At 41.9% G+C, this 18,033-nt stretch overlaps 1 protein-coding gene across 3 annotated transcripts in view; it reads right to left on the reverse strand.

The window, feature by feature from the left end:
* The window catches only part of SWAP70 (switching B cell complex subunit SWAP70), a 144,278-nt gene that overhangs the window by 66,803 nt on the left and 59,442 nt on the right, over window positions 1–18,033 (reverse strand). The window contains 1 exon segment of one of the 3 annotated variants that reach the window (NM_001080297.2): window positions 9,554–9,748. The exons of 1 other annotated variant lie outside the window; for it this stretch is intronic. In NM_001080297.2, coding sequence (NP_001073766.2) covers window positions 9,554–9,652 — 99 coding nt within the window. In that variant the 5' untranslated portion in view covers window positions 9,653–9,748. 3 annotated transcript variants of the gene reach the window in all.

Below are 18,033 nucleotides of genomic sequence, written 5' to 3' on the forward strand. Positions count from 1 at the left end.
ATCTCCTTACATAAAATTTGACTACATGCAGACTTACTCTCAAATACTTTTCCACAATTAAAACCCTAATCTCTGAAAACAGCAGTCTATGGGGTTGCAAAGAGTCAGATACAACTTAGCAACTAAACAACAGCAAACAGTAGTTTCAAGGAGACACACATTGGGCTTAAAAAAAAAGAAGGAATCTAAAGGTAGAATGAGAAGAAGTAAATAAAGCAGACAGCAGAGCAGAAAAACAGATTCGTGAAATGAAGCCTTGGGGAACATAAAGGAAACTGATCCAAAGGCTCAGGAAGGGAACTGGGACACACGCAAGAGGAACTGAGGAGAAAAGCTGGGAGTATCTGGATTTCAGTGTGCTAACAGTCACTGAGGGGATTACAGTAACCCTCCTGTTGGGGAAAATGGGAGGGCAAACTGTGTTAAGTGAGAAAAGGTCATTCAAAGCCTCTTCCGTCTCTAGCTTCCAGTTACTATGTACCTCTGGGACTGCAGTAAGACCCCAGAGGAAATACAAAACGGGGACCAGGAAGGTTAAGAGTCATTGAGTCATAAGATTAGAAAAGCACTGGCTATTAAGATGGAAGGTCACACATAAAAAAACACCTCACAGATTGCATACTATCCTCAATAAAGCAAAAGCTTACGTGTATTTCAATAAAATAAAAACTTCCAATGTGTCTTACTGAAAAGTTTCTAGCAAATGGAAAAAGGAAATAATCTAGAATCCATTATTACCATTTTAAGATTTTTACATGTCTCTTATAAGCTCTTTATTTGGAAAGCTGCCTTTATTGTTTCATTTTGGTGAGATACAAAAAAATATTTACAAAGACTTTCACAGACTCACTTGTGAGTCATGCTCTGGTCCTCTAAATGGGGATTTTTTTTTAATTAGATTTTTAGAAACAGCTTTAACCACAGGGGTTAACAGAAACATAACACTAAAGATTAGAAAGGGAATACTTACACAGGCCAAATTCACAAGAATTAACCAAATCTTTTACATTGTGTTTCACACAAAGACAGCTCTTTACTGCAGCTTGCTTCCTTTATATTTTCAACAGATTGCTGGCCTGGCTCAATTACTTCTGAAACTAGCAAGATTAAAAATTTTTGAGGCTAAATGCCTACATGGGAACAAAACACATGACATTATTCACAAGATACTCAAACAAGTGCATGGCCAAAATTTAAAAACACTTAGTTGAAAATCTATCATTGAGAAATGAATAAAGATTCAAAGTATTCATGTTGCTCCTCAAATTGTTTTCGTTTAGATTCTCACTAGTTGAGAGCTCTTTTACCTCAGAAGGGCACAATTTAAAACAAAACAAAATCCTGTGTTTCTAAAAACAAAAGGATAAAAGTGCAGAGACAGTAAGCTTATTTCAAGATATTTCCAGCACTGACATGTAACTCACACTGCAACCATAATTATAAAGTAAAATCATAATAGAGGTTGCAAAAATATCACTAGATTTTACTATAATTAAGAAAACATTTACTAATAACAATAAAAGGAATAATTTTCAGGAACTTTTTTATTGAAGTTGATTTATAACATTCTGCTAGTTTCAGGTGTACAGCCCAGTAATCCAGGTACATATACATGTGGAGGGGGGTCTAATATATTCTTTTTCAGATTTTTTTCCCTTTTAGATTACTACAAAATACTGAGTATAGTTCCCTGTGCTGCACAGAAGGTCCTTGTTAGTCATCTGTCTTCAATATAGTAGTATATAGATGTTCATTCCAAACTCCTAATTTATCCTTTCCTCCCCCCTTCCCCTTTGGCAACCATAAATTTGTTTCCAATGTGGAAATTTATTTCCTATAGATATTATTTCATTCTTCTTTATGGCCAGGTAATATTCCATTGTGATATATATATATATATCTTCTTTATCCATTCACTGTAAATAGTGCTGCAGTGAAGAGATGCATGTATCTCTTTTAATTATAGCTTTCTCCAGATATATGCCCAGGTGTGAGATTGTTGGATATGGCAATTCTATTTTTAGTTTTTTAAGGAACCTCTATACTGTTCCGCAAAGTGGCTGCACCAATTTACATTCCCACCACCAGTGTAGGAGAGTTCAATTTTAAGGTACATTTAGATTTCTAGAAGGAATATTAAAAAAATTAGTAAAAATGGTTACCTTGAGGGTAGATAACTAGTGTGGGCCAGGGTATAGATGATACTTACTTTTCACTCTCCTAAATGCTCTTTTGAAAATTATGAATTTTATATCATGTATATATAGGAGGTATTCAAAAAGGTTTTTTTTGGTTTATATTTTTTAAATGATAGGCTTCATCTTTTCATCTTCTTAGAATTGCATGTATTAGAATTCCAAGAATCCCCACTAACTAACACTGGAGATTTAGTATCTTTCTGCAAGACCATCGAAATTCTAAATCATCTGAAGATATTTTTAAAATATCAGTGCAGTGCTTCCCTGGCGGTCCAGTGGTTAAGAGTCGGCCCTGCAATGCAGGGGATACTGGTTCCATCCCTGATCTGGGAAGATCCCACACACTGCACAGCAACTAAGCCTGTTCGCCACAAATACTGAGTCTGCACTCTATAGCCCAACAGCTGCAACTACGAAAGCCTGGGTACCCCCAGAACCCATGTTCTGCAAGAAGAAAAGCCACTGCAATGAGAAGCCTGTGCACCGCAAGAAGAGGGTAGCCCCTGCTCGCTGCAACTAGAGAAAACCCATGCACAGCATCACAAACCCAGCACAGCCATAAATACATACATAAAATTAAACACCAGTGGAGAAGAATTGCTGCTTCTCCTTCAAATAATATGCGCCATATCTTTTTCCCTTAGGAATTTTAGAAATTTACATAACCTAAAAGTATCAATGTCTGCTTCAGATGGCACATTAATAAAGTTTCCTAAAATACAGGATCTACACACAAATGTCCCTCCTTAAAAAACAACAACAGACAAAAGAAGGGCACAAACATCAAAACCAAGGGAAAAACTGGTGAAAAAAATTTCTAAAACATTAAGCTCAATAATGTTTACTCAGCCACCTATATGTATGGATCTTCCTATACAGAAAAATTTCCATCAAAATCTCTCTCAGTTTTTAACCTTTCTTCAGTTATCATAGACTATACTAAAATTGCATACAATAAACTACAGTTTGTTCTAAGGAAGGACTGTTCATGAATACAAGTATAAAAGCAAGTAAAGAATGTGTTTCTGAGATTTCTTTCCCACCATTAGTCTACTATCTACTTTCACAGGTGAAAAGTAGACCTCTACACAATCAGAACAAGCTTAACTTAAAACAGTAACTTAGTTTAGTATCCCTCTGTATTCCAGCCTGAAGAAGAGAGCAAACCAATGACAATTTAAAAAATGAGTTGCCTTGCAACGCTGCAATTACAAATTAAGCTAACATAGCTGATGACTTCTACAGGGGTACATAGGCTGACTATGGAGGTGAAGCTACAACTTCACCTATACAGCTACAAGTTCACCTATACAGGTGGGGAGCCAGAAATGCCACAACTGGAGCCAAAGAGTCACCTGGAGAGGGTGCACAGATTGCCACCAAGAAGCTAGAGGGGAGGAATGAGGCAGAGTTGGTTCCCTATTTGTGGGAGGACGAGAAGGCATGGAGGGGGTGGGGTGGGGGATTGGGGGTGGGGTTTAACAAAAAACATCACTGTGACTAGAGGACTACTCAACATCTGCTTCTATAGTAGCTTACGAAAGTCACAAGTAGTTTTTAAATTCTTTCTATATTTTTATCTTATTGATAACTTTAATGAAACTATGTTTGCCTCAACAAATATCTTTCTTAATTTTTTTTGGAGTTTAAGTTTCAAAATTTATACAGATAGTAATTTTTGTTTTACTCAAAAACAGACTATTATTTAATAATAAAATTTAGGTGTCAAAAATAAGCCTTTTGACTTGAGGCTGTCAAGGTGGAGAGGGATAGATTGGGAGTTTGTGATTAGCAGACACAGACTATTATATATAGGACAGATAAACAGTAAGGTCCTACTGGCCAGAGAACTATATTCAATATCCTGTGATAAACCATAATAGAAAAGAATATGAAAAAGAAGGTGTGTGTATATATATGTATATGTATAACTGAATTACTTTGGTGTACAGCAGAAATTAAAATATTCTAAGTCAACTATACTTCAATAAAGTAAATTTTTTTAAACTTAAATTTTTTTAAAAAAAATTAGCTTTTGAGAAAATAATAATAAATGAAACAACTGACAAAAGATTAATTTCCAAAATATACAAGCAGCTCATCCAACTCAATGCCAGAAAAACAAACCCAATCAAAAAGAGGGAAGAAGACTTAAACAGACATTTCTCCAAAGAAGACATACAGATGGCTAGCAAATACATGAAAAGATGCTCAGCATCGTTCATCATCAGAGAAATGCAAATCAAAACTACAATGAGATATCACCTCACACCAGTCAGAATGGCCATCATCAAAAAGTCTACAAACAAAAAATGCTGGAGAGGGTGTGGAGAAAAGGGAATGCTCTTGCACTGTTGGTGGGAATGTAAATTGATACAGCCACTATGGAAGATGGTATGGAGATTCCTTAAAAAACTAGGAATAAAACCACCATATGACCCAGCAATCCCACTCCTAGTCATATACCCTGAGGAAACCAAAATGGAAAAAGACACATGTATCCCATTGTTCATTGCAGCACTATTTACAATAGCTAGAACATGGAAGCAACCTAGATGTCCATTGACAGATGAATGGATAAAGAATGGTACATATACACATTGGAATATTACTCAGCCATAAAAAGAACACATTTGAGTCATTTCTGATGAGGGTGATGAACCTAGAACCTATCATGCAGAATGAAGTAAGTCAGAAAGAAAGATAAATATCGTGTTCTAATGCATATATATGGAATCCAGAAGAATGGTACTGAAGAATTTACTTGCAGGTCAGCAATGGAGAAACAGACATTGAGAATAGACTTGTGGACCTGGGGAGAGGGGAGGAGAGGGTGAGATGCATGTAAAGAGTAATATGGGAACTTACATCACCATATGTAAAATAGATAGCCAATGGGAATTTGCTGTATGGCTCAGGAAACTCAAATAAGGGCTCTGTATCAATCTAGAGGGGTGGGATAGGGAGGGGATGCGAGGGAGGTTCAAAAGGGAGGGGATATATGTGTACCTGTGGCTGATTCATGTTGAGGTTTGACAGAAAACAGCAAAATTCTATAAAGCAATTATCCTTCACTAAAAAATAAATTTAAAAAATAAGCTTTTTGTACTAAACTGGGTCCCTCAAGGAAAATAAATATTAATTATAGCAGAGACCCAAACATTTATCTAAATGAGAACTATACTACAAAGTAATCTCCTTAAAAGTAAAAGATAACTTTATTCCCAAGATAATGCCAATATTCCAAACTTTTCACAACTTCAGGCTTCCCTGGTGGCTCAGTGGTAAAGAATCCACCTGGCAATGCAGGAGACTCGGGTTCGATCCCTGATTCAGGAAGATCCCACATGCCGCACAGCAACTACGTCGCAGGGCCACAACTACTGAGCCTGGGCCCTAAAGCCCAGGAGCCACTACTACTGAAGTCCACACGCGCTGGAGCCTGTGCTCGGCAACCAGGGAAACACCGCTGCAGTGAGAAGCCTGCACACCGTAATGAGAAGCCCCCACTCGCCGCAACTAGAGGAAAGCCCGCATAGGAACGAAGACCCAGAACAGTCAAAAATAAGTTAATAAAATTATTTTTTAAAAAAAAGAGAAAAGAAAGAAAATTTCACAACTTCCCTTCAGAAAAGAAGAAATATGTAGTTTATGATCTACAGCTGGGAAAAATCAGTCATTATTTTATAATCTCCAAATATATATACATAATTAATAATAAGTTCTCAAAGATAACAGATCATGTCTTCTTTGGAAAATCCCTTCTCCCTCAGCACCAATGCTGTCCCAGAGTGGTTCTTGCATCTCACTTCTGGTCCCCAGGCTTCTTTTCTTCCCTCTACTCTAGCCATTCTCCAAGGCCATTGCTGAATTTCTCTCCTCTTTCCACGCTTCAACTACTAGATCTGTACCAACAGCCCCGCACTTCTCCAAGAACATCATCTCCAGCTAAACCTCCATCCGTCGAGGACCTCAACAACTCTTTCTTCTTCCTACACACAAACACACTCATATCCTACGCTCCAATCAAAATAAGTCACACAGAAGTCTCTATATATAAGTGCCTGATGAATTTCTGTGGCCTGCAGTAGTTTACATGGATCCCTTAGAGCTAAAACCAGTCAATAAATATCCATTGAAAGAATGAATGAATGAATGCTGTTGTTCTCGTTGTTTGGCTGCTAAGTCATGCCTGATTCTTTTGCGACTTTGGGACTGTAGCCCACCAGACTCCCCTGTCCATGGGATTTCCCAGGCAAGAATATTGGAGTGGATTGCCATTTCCTTCCCCTGTCCCTGCATTGGCAAGTGGATTCTTTACCACTGAGTCACCTGGCTACTTGCTGAATGAATTAATAGAATGGGCTTAATTCTCCCCCATTCCACATAATCACACCCTAGCTTTCTTCAGAGGTCACTTCAATGCTTTTTTTCATGAAGTAATTTCACCAGTAAAAACTACTGGTCTCTTCCTCTGAAATCTCATGGCCTCTTATCTTCTATCACATTCAGCATCTTCCTCTAATAGTATTTCTGTACTTCTTATCTCTGTCACCAGATCTTACATTTTTTAAGGATAGGGTAACTCTCTGAGTAATATAATTTACATATATACCTGGAAAGACAAAGAGAGAGAGAGAGATTTCCCTAATGGCTGCTTAAGTTTTTAGTTTGCCTACCAAAATTTAAACTCTTTAAAAGCAAAAACTGATGTTTCTTTCTCCTCCACCTGTGCTATCCATATTACCCTTAGAATTAGGCACAGTATCTAATAACACATCAAGTGTCACCACGCACGTCAAAAACTGAAAGTAGTTCAAAAAGATAAGTGTCAAACTTATTTCAGAATGCCCATATAGTTTTCCAAAGTGATAAATTTTAACCTCATTTTGGGTGTGTAATTTTTTTTCTATTTAATCAATTCTATATTTCCTCCAAGATATTAACTCTTAAAGAGCCTAAAAATACTAATTTTTTTTTTATGAAATTACCATGATACCTTACACAGAGTACACACAAATGTCATTTAAGAACAAATGAATGAGCAAATTAAGGCACAAATTCTTCCTAGCCAATGGATTACTGATTCTTTTGTGACCCCATGGACTGTAGCCCACCAAACTACAGAGTCAAAATTCCAAAAAGGAGAGAACTAAATAGCAATTTTCTAATATTTCCAATTCCAGACACATTGGCAAGATGAACAGAACTGAATCAACCCCCAAATCTCTCAGTTAAGCTGAGAAAGAGACAAAATACAAATGCACATTTGCATTATCAACATCTTGTGGGTAAAAGTTATGAACTGGGATTTACTTCCTGCCTAGGCTTCCCAGGTGGCACCAGGGGTTAAGAACCTCACCTGCCAATGCAGTAGATGTAAGAAAGGTGGTTCCATCCCTGGGTTGGGAAGATTCCCTGGAGGAGGGCATGGCAATCTACTCCAGTATTCTTGCCTGGAGAATCCAGGAGAGAGGGGCTGTAGCCTAGTGGGCTACAGTCCATGAGGTCAAGAGTCAACATGATGGAAGTGACTTAGCATGCACATACACCAAGCCTGCAGTCAAGAATCCTCCAGACACCTTTTCCATAAGTAGCCACAAAGACCATGCTTAATGGTATAGAACAAAATAGGAAACATTTCATTAATGTCATCAACTGGAAGACAAAAAAAATGAAAATAGTGGAAACAAACAGAAACCAAATAGTAAAATGCTAGCCCTAAATCGAACCACATCAAGAATTAAATGTAATTGGTCTGTACACACATATTTAATTACAGATTATAAAAATGGATTAAAAAACCAACTACATGCCATCTAAAGAAACTCACTTTAAACATGGTGGTATAGGTAAACTAAAAGTAAAAACAGTGAAGAGTAAAATAATTACCAAAAACTGGAAATAACACAAATATGCTTCAAGAGTGAATGGATTAACCATGGTATATCCATACAGTGGAATACTGCTTAGAAACAAAAAGAATTATTGATACATCAGTGAATCTCAAAGGCATATATGCTAAATAAAAGAAGCCAATGTCAAAAGGTTACATACTCTATGCCTCCATTTTTATGACATTGTGGAAAAGACAAAACTACAGTAATTAACAGATCATTGATTGCCAGCAGTTAAGGAAGAGGGAGCAGCATGAAGCAAATTTTGGGGATGATGTAACTGACAGAAACCCAATTTTGGTAGTAGTTATACAAGTCTATGTATGTTAAAACTCAGAACCATCCACCAAAAAAGTTAATTTTACTGTTAATTTAAAAAATTTATTCAAATAAAGATTAAGTGGATGATCTCCATGAATTGTTCCAGACTATGATTTTGTGTATAAGAAAAAAGAGTAGAGTGAAAGGAAAACAGGCAGAATGCTGAGTCCTACTGGCATAAAAGCCACTAGTCATAAGAACCTCTTGATGACGGCACAAAATATACAAAGCAAACTCAATCTTCAGAAATTCACTCCCAGAGTAGGCTAAGAAAACAAGACATTCATATCCAAAATGTGTATATTTCAAAATGCCTATGAATGGTTCTTCTTGTCTGTTTCCATATTTTAAACTTTCAAGCTGCCAATTTCTCCTAGCCAACTGCCACTTGCCCTGCTTGGGATTACTCAATTTACAAGCATTCCTTTATTCATACCTTACTCTCACTTAATGATGGGGTCTTTGGCAGTCACAATAAAGACCTTTGCAGGGTGCCGATAGAGCTCCTCACCCGGAAACTACGTTCCTGCGGGACAGAGCACACCCTGGACTCGATCCAGACTTGAGGACGCCAGGTCGTCGTCACTAATCGGAAAGCGTCCCCCATTGCCACAGCGCCCCAAAAGCGGAGGCCGCCGAGGGCCGGGCCCTGGGGCACTTCTCCCTCTCTTCTCGGAACTGCCCGGTTGCCTGCGGTGCAGCCGGCCGTTTTGAGCACTGCCCCGGTGCGAAGCGTGCGCCTTGCAGGGCTCTGCCCAGGCACCTTGGGCAAGACCCTTCCTCTCCCAGAGTAAGGAGGAAACTTTGGGTTAGTTTCCTAGGGAGCTTCCCACCGCCCTCTCGGAGTCTGAAACTTTCCCGGCCTCCTGCGCCAACAGGGAGCCGAGCTCGCCGCTCAGGGTCCCCACCCCAGGGGTCCCTTGCTCAAGGTGAGCCCTGGGGAAACTAACGCAATACAAGAGGGAGTCCAAAAAATGTAAATGCCGGTCTCTGCCCCCGCCACCCCAAGCAGGCTGCTCGGCCACATTCTGGCCTGCCACTCCCTGTGGTCACCGTCCGCCTGCCCGCTTCCACCCGGGGATAGTAGAGCGCGCGCCGGGGAGGGGCGAATAGGGGTCCGGGAGAGGGTGTGCCCACCTTGAGTTGGGATTTGGAGACCTTGCCGCTGTGGTCCAGGTCGAGCGCGGTGAACGCATGCCAGATCCCCTTGAGCAGCTCATCCTTCAAGCTCCCCATGCCTGCGGCGCTGCTCCTCCGGCTGCCGCGACTGCCCCGCCAGCCACTCTGTGCGTCCGAAGCCCCTCTGCCTCTGCCTCCCCAGCCTGCTGAGCGGTCACATGACCTCTCCAGGCCCGGCCCCCACCAGGCCCCGCCCACTCGGCGCCCGCGGGGGAACTGCGCTCCTCCGAGGGAGCACGGAGTCGCGTGGTCTGCCTATCCCTGCGGGTAGGGACGCCCGGCCAGGAAGACAGGCGACACCACGCACTCCCCTAGTGCTTCCAAAACTAGCTCGGGCCACTTTTCGGTACTTGCACGCCTTCCAAACAAAAGTCCCTATCTCGAAGAAAAATATGAGGGTAGAGGAGAGCAGCCTCCTCGGCTTCAGTACGCGTCCAGCAGCGAAAAAGGGAGCCCTGGTCCTGACCCTGTAAGGGGGTCACAGTCTGAGGAGGCCAGACAAGATTCCAAAAATTCCCGGGCAGGGGCTCAAATTCTGGCACAGTTCCTAGTGGGACAGGATATGGAGCCGGGGGTGGGGGTGGGGGGGCGGGAAGCAGGGAAGGGCCTCGAGGGAAATTGGTGCATTGATTTTGCAAACCATTTCTTGGTCTACTGTGTAGTGGACTCGGGGGTCTCAGAGACGAGGTTTAAGGTGGGTTTAGAAGTCAGAGAGTCAGGCAACATTCTAACTCTCAGCTGTTTAGGGTCAGTTCACAACTTACAGAGGGTTTGACATGCTGTTTACTGATATTTCTGTGCTTGTGTAATATGAGATCTGGAAGGATCCCAGCAAATCACTCCACCCATCTTACTAATCAGAATGGGTGGACCATTTAAAAGAACCTATCCATGCCCAGAAGAATGTCCTCCTCATTGTAGATGTTCATTTCATATCTGTTAACAGTGATCACTTGAGCTCTTTGGGTTTCAAATTTTCCACATATTAAATGAGCATGGTTGCTCCAAATTTTCTGGAAGGGCTCTGCTAGTGCTAACATCCTAAGGCAGTAACTTCTGCTGGCTGACTCCAGTCTGATTAAGTCACCAGGCACAGTGCCTTACATCTCCGATCCAAGACCAAATCTGGACAAAAAGGAGAGAAAAACAATTACTAAGAATTTTCAAAGGGAAATGGTTCTCAGATGGTTTTGTTTTCCTCTTTTATGTTCCTAAATGCATGTACATGCACTTTGTTAAAAGGAAAAGGGTATCATAAGCAAGGGGGATTTGGAGAGAGCAGAAAAGGAAAGAGCTACTTCAGTGAGCTTGAGGCCAAAGGGAACTTGGTGGGGCAGAGGAAGGGATAACCCAGTTGAAGGGAAGGGGCAGAAGCAGAGGTTACTGTCAGTCTCTCACTGGAGGGCACTTGAGCCCCTGCTTCTCCATTTGTCAGGACTTTGCTTTCTCTGCTAGAATCCAGTCTCCATCAGTGATCTTCCCTACTCCAGGTCAAGTCTTCCAGTCAACAAAAACACATGATTTAACCTCTAATTTCTTCACACAACTCAGCTTTTCCTGGGTAGTGACAAAAAAGAAACCCTCCTAATTCTCAAGGTTCAGATTAACCACTAGATGACACTCCTCTTTCTCTCTGTATCTGGAAGCACCAGAAAGATGTTTCAAAGCTTTTGCTGGGGTGCGAGGTGTCACATGACCAGCACATTCTGAACTTTCAAATTTCAACTTCTTCCACAATCCGCAGTCTCATAATCTGAACAAATTTTAAAGCAAAATAATGTCATAGGAACTGTGCTTTGGAACCTAGCAAATTATATTATCTACTGCTGCATCACCAGTTAACCCAAAATTAGGCAGCTTAAAGCAATAATCATCTCATATTTTCATCAATTTCTAGAATTTAGAAGCCATTTAGTCCTATAGTTCTGACTTGAGGATTTTTGAGAGGTTTCAGTCAGAATATGGGACTGTAGTCATCTGAAGGGGAGGCCGGTGCTGTAGAAATTACTTGCATCTTGTTTCACCCACATGGACGTGTTCACAAAAGGCCTCAGTTCCTCCCTATATGGGTTTGCCTACAGCTACTTGGATGTCCTCACAACATGTCAGCTGGCTTTTCCCAGAGCAGGTGATCCAAGAAAAAGGTGGAAGCTGTAATGTCTTTTTTTTTTTAACTTTACAATATTGTATTGGTTTTGCTGTATATCAACATGAATCTGCCACAGGTATACACGCGTTCCCCATCCTGAACCCTCCTCCCTCCTCCCTCTCCGTACCATCCCTCTGGGTTGTCCCAGTGCACCAGCCCCAAGTATCCAGTATCGTGCATCAAACCTGGACTGGCAACTCGTTTCATACATGATATTATACACGTTTCAATGTCTTTTATGATCCTGCCTCAAAAGTCACGTATCATCACTGTAATATTCTACTGATTACTCAGGTCAGACCTATTTAAGGTGGGAGGGGAACTCCAAAAGAGCCTGAATATCAGAAGGCAGGGCTTCCCAGGTGGCTCAGTGGTAAAGAATCCATCTGCCATTGCAGGAGATGTGGGTACAATCCCCGAGTCTGGAAGATCCTCTAGAGAAGGAAATGGCAACCCACTCCAGTATTCTTGCCTGAGAAATCCCATGGACAGAGGACTGTGGTGGGCTACAGTCCATGGGGGTGGCAAAAAAGTTGGACATGGCTTAGTAACTAAACAACAATCAAAAGCCAAGAATCACTGGGGCCCATGTTGGAAGTTGGTGACCACACAGATGTAGGGTAGAATCCAAACTCCACCATTTGCTCACCTGTGAGCAAATATGAAGCTTCATTTCTTCATGTAAAATGGGAAGGCTAATCTTTATCTTGCAAAGCTGCTATAAGGCTTAAATGAGACATCAGTATATATGAGACACAGTACCCTGGTACCTGACAACTGTTGATATTTGGCTCTTGTGGTGGTTTTCTGCTCTGTCAATTTAACTGAACTCAAATTCAGTTCCCCAAACTTCCCTTCCCATTCTGGTTCCAGGATAGGACTGGTCACAAGAGAAATCTGTGTAGGATTTGAAAGGAGCAAGTGAAGCAGCAGTGATTGTGCTCCATGGCTGATGCCAAGTACCAGCTGCTGATTGTAAACTTTTTACTGACCTGCTGGCACACTGTTGGTGCAGAGCAGCAACTGGTCCCCAGCTCCTCCACCTCCCACCACATCTCCAATTTCAGCTTCTCCTAGCCTCTGCGGTCACCCAATGTAAAGAGCCAATTCATTGGAAAAGACCCTGATGCTGGGAAAGACTGAGGGCATGAGGAGAAAGGGGCGACAGAGGATGAGATGGTTGGACAGCATCATCAACTCAATGGAGATGAGTTTGAGCAGACTCTGGGAGATAGTGAAGGACAGGGAAGCCTGGCGTTCTACAGTCCATGAGGTCGCAAAGAGTCGGACACGACTGAGCAACTGAACAACAACAAGCCTCTGGGGCAAGGCATACATGTAGTTCTGTGGTAAAGGCATTAACTTCTCGGGGAAGGCCGCCTGCATCAGCAATGTGAGAGATAGCTGTGGGTTCTATTCTGACCTCACCGGTTCCGGTTTGTCCTTATGAATTCTAGTTTGCCCTCACTCTCTCTGAGTTCAATCCAAGTTGTCTTCCTGTTAGCTGTGATGACTATCAGTTTCAGGCCCATTTCTGGTTGCAGAGGCTACAGCCTTCCATAGACTTCTTCACCAGCTTTCTTTTGTGATCCCTGGTTAGTTTCCTCTGGTCTTCACAGAGGATCCTCTGATAAGCATGGAGTCTTAACCACTGGACCACCAAGAAACTCCCCCTCATAACTTTTTGAAAGGACCAACCCCGCTGTTAGCTTGATCTTGTGTTTCCAGAACCATGTGGTAATAAATTTCTGTTATTTAAGCCACCAGTTTGTAGTACTTTACCATGGCACCACTAGCAAATAGTGTTGGACAAAAGGTTATAGCTAGCAAAAAGTTTGGCAACGCTGTTACCTGACACAATGTAAAACATAGAAAGAGTATCTAGTGAAAAACAGTAAGGATATTTAATGATCTTATGGATCTGGCTAAGGAGATTTTCAGTCATAATACTGAAATTGCCAACTGGATTCTTCTATTTGTCTAAGATAAAGTACATGAAGGGAGCTGAACTAAAGATGGAATTATTCAATTTGGAAGCTGCATTCAGAGGGACTGTAACAAAGCAAGATATGCTGGGTTCAAAGATAAAACTGTTTCTAATTCCCAGTTTCTCCTGGTAAAAGACCTTCAAAGCAGGACATAGCCTAAGAGCAAAGATTAAATCCAGCACACTTGAAGAAAAGGAGAGGTAAAAATCATCTCAGGATTTTTTTCAGCTCAAGGATCCAACGCAAGGTTGAAAGGTATGCTTCACAGATACTCCCAGTTAGACCAAAAAAAAAAAAGCTTTAAGACTTTAAAGAGCATTATCTCAGAGCATCTTGACTCTAAGATCAAGGAAGCTGCTGCTAAGTCACTTCAGTCATGTCCAACTCTGTGAGACCCCATAGACGGCAGCCCACCAGGCTCCCCCGTCCCTGGGATTCTCCAGGCAAGAACACTGGAGTGGGTTGCCATTTCCTTCTCCAATGCATAAAACTGAAAAGTGAAAGTGAAGTCGCTCAGTCGTGTCCGACTCTTAGCAACCCTATGGACCGCAGCTTTCCAGGCTCCTCCGTCCATGGGATTTTCCAGGCAAGAGTACTGGAATGGGAAGATCAAGGAACAGAGGGGATTATATTTAAGAGACTTCAATGCATTTAATAGAAAACCCACAATGTTGTTAAGAAAATGATATTGGTAGAAGCACCATCAACTTGGACAGAAAAAACATAGATAGTTCAGAATGAAAAGTGGCCTGGGGGAGGGACAGCAACACTATACGAACAGGAAGATGACAGAGAGAGCAACCCATTTGCAAACATAGGCTATTTCTTATGCAAAAGGAATAATGACTGACTACAGAGCCAAGAATCCAGAGGGAAAAGCCAAGAATTACAGAGAAACACTTCTAAGCAGGACCAGGCCTTAGTCAAGGAATTAAAACATATGCTTGGATGGATTTCAGAACTGCTATGAACCAGTGACTGCTACCTGCCTTTCATCCCTCTCCCCTCCACTTTTTTGAATGGAAGTAGGTGTTATAGTCACACAGAGTCGGACACAACTGAAGAGACTTAGCAGCAGCAGTTGTTATAGTTATTCTGTCCCTATATTACCATTGCATATTGGCCAGTGTACAAAAAAGAGCTAACATAGCAGACCTGACTGCTTAACCTTAGAAAGTCTGCATATAAAATTGACCTTTGGGAGAAAAAAGGTTGGCCTTTGGCAGGCAACTGGGAACCTAGATTTCTAGAAGGCTCCCACCATTACTTGATTAGAGTGGCTCTCTATGCCTACTAAACTGTTTGGACAAACAATATGGTTCATGTTGAATACTCGTCTTCTATCTGGGTGTCTATGATTCAGGTACAGGTCAGGCAGAGTCTACCTACTTGATTAACCCTCAATAAAAAACCCTGGGCATTGGGTCTCTAATGAATTTCCTTTGTTGGTGACATTTCACATGTCTCTTCACAATGCATTTCTAGGGAAATTAAGCACATCTTGTGTGACTCCATTGGGAGAGGCCTCTGGAAGTTGCCCCTAATTTTCTCTGGGCATTGCCCCATCTGCCTTTCCCCTTTGCTGATTTTGCTCTGAATTCTTTTGTTGTAATAAACCTTAGCCCTGAGTATGACTATATGCTGAGTCCCATAAGTCCTCTTAATAAATTACTGAAATTCACTGGGGGTGGTCTTGGGGATGCCCAACATAGGAAGTAATGGGACAGGTAACTTGTCTGTTTCATTCACAATTCTTCAAATGAAGAGGAGTTGCAATTACCAGGATTTTTATGAGATCCTAGACTTCAAGCCAATTCCATCAAAGGCACATGAATTGTGGTAACTGGGATGAGGTGAGGGTTGTAGTGGATGGTCTCCAAGACGGCTGCTAGTAACTCTGTCCCTCCCTATAGAGACATACTGCTCCTCATATCAAGAGGTGAAGTCTGGGACTTCCTGGGTGGTCCAGTGGTTAAGACTCCATACTGCCAATGCAGGGAACTCAGGTTCAGTCCCTGGCCAGGGAACTAGATCCCACATGCCACAACTAAGAGTTCGCATACTGCAACTAAACATCCCACATGCCACAGTGAAGATCCCATGTGCCCAACCAACACCCCATGTAGCCAAATAAACACTAAAAAGAAAAGAGGTGCAGAAAAAAAGTCTAATTCCTCTCTGCTTGGATATGGGCTGGACTTAGTGACTTGTTTGACGTATGTGTGCTCAGTCACTCAGTCATGTCTGACTTTTTACGACCCTGTGAACTGTACCCCGCCAGGCTCCTCTGTCCATGGAATTTTCTCAGGCAAGAATACTGGAGTGGGTTACCATTTTCTTCTCTAGGGGATCTTCCTGACCCAGGGATTGAACCCATGTCTCTTGCATCTCCTGCATTGGCAGGTGGATTCTTTACTACTGAGCCACCTGGGAAGACCCTTTGACTTCCAGAATGTGTTAAAAGTGGCAGCCTGGGACTTCTATGGTCATATCATTAAAAACCTACACTTTTCACCCAATTTCTTGGACTTTTACTCTTGAATATGCTCTCTTGGGACTTACTGTTATGCCATGAGAAGCTAAAGTCACGTGGAAAGACCACATGGAGAGAGGAAACGATGCTGGCCAAACCCCAAGTGTTGCAACAATCCAAGAGCAGATATCAGACATGTCAATGAAGGAGCCATCTTGGACATTCTAGTCTCAGCAAACACAACATGGAAAAGAACCAAAACCCCAGACTTATGACCCCAGGTAAGCTGTTCCTGCCATCTCCAGCCATTTGAGACAATGTAGCTTGAGGCCCCAGACATTGGGAAACAAAAGCCAACTAATCCCTCCTGTGCCCTGCCCAAACTTCTGACCCACAAATCATTAGCATAATAAAATGGTTGGTGTTTCATCCCACCATGAAATACCATGGTGGTTTGGGTGGTTTGCTGGGTAGCATTAGATAACTGAACAGCAGGGGCAAGGTGATGTTCCCAAGATGCTTCCTTCCGCTGCCCACTGAATAAGATTCTGGCTTGGCCTACTCAGGACGCTTCCCCTCCCCCTGCCTTTCAAGGAGAGTCCCACTTTCCCAGACCAGCTCCTGAGCTCTTTCTTATAATGGCAAATTAGGAAGAAAGGAAGAGGGAAAAGAGACCACAATGCAGAATTTGGGAGAAGGGGTAATGGTTGAGAAGAAAAGAAAAGCAGTTTTATGTAAAGGCAGTGGGTGGGAGAAGGGGTGATTCTAAGAGATCTCAGGAAAGACTACATAGCCCCATTTGAAAGGTACAGATAAAGGACGTGAAAACTTTCAAAATTAGCTTTGGCTGGGTGGACTGTGTTCTTTCATTCAGGAATACCACAGTTATGGTTAACACTTACCTTTCTAAGTGTTACAAATAGATGGCATTCCCTCTCTTTGGACTGTGTCCCAGGACATCCTGTCTTTTTCTGCTAACTGCGACAAAGGAGAAACACAGGATGGTATGAGAGTGTAGAGAACACACTGCTCTGCTGGAAACAGGGAAAGTGTCAAATGAAGAGTGACAATCAGTTTGAGTCCTGAAGGATAAGTTGCAGTGAGCTAGGCAAAAAACGGGAGAAGAAATTTCCAGACAGAATGAACAGTGTAGATGGAGCATAGTTCAGTAATGAAACCCAAGTGAAGACCAGTGTGGCCTGAGTGTGCAGAACAGGGAGACAGTGCTGAGCTGAGACGAGAAATTAGAGAGGCAACATTGGAAAAATAATAAGCCAAGAGAAACAGCCCTGCCTGTGAGCTCTGTCAAGCGCTTATCTTGGCCGAGACCTGTGTTGAAGAAAAAAATCAATCGACAGTCAATCTAAGAAAGAAATGGAAGTGACTTCCCTGGCATTCCAGTGGTTAAGACTCAGTTCTTCCCAACATATATATTCATTGACAGATGAATGTGTAAAGAAGTTGTGGTACATATATACAGTGGAATAGTACTCAGCCATAAAAAGGAACAAATTTGACTCAGTTCTAATGAGGTAGATGAACCTAGAGCCTGTTAAACAGAGTGAAGTCAGAAAGAGAAAAACAAATATCATATGTTAATGCATACATATGGAATCTAGAAAAATGGTACTGATATACCTATTTGCAGGGCAGGAATAAAGACGCAGACATAGAGAACAGATTTGTGGACACAGCAGGGGAAGGAAGGGTAGGACGAATTGACAGAGTAGCACTGAAACATATACATTTCCATATGCAAAACAGAGAGCTAACAGGAATTTGCTGTATAACACAGGGAGCTCAATCAGATTCTCGGTGACAGCCTAGA

Source organism: Bos taurus, chromosome 15, assembly GCF_002263795.3.
Source record: "Bos taurus isolate L1 Dominette 01449 registration number 42190680 breed Hereford chromosome 15, ARS-UCD2.0, whole genome shotgun sequence".
NCBI classification, from domain to species: domain Eukaryota; kingdom Metazoa; phylum Chordata; class Mammalia; order Artiodactyla; family Bovidae; genus Bos; species Bos taurus.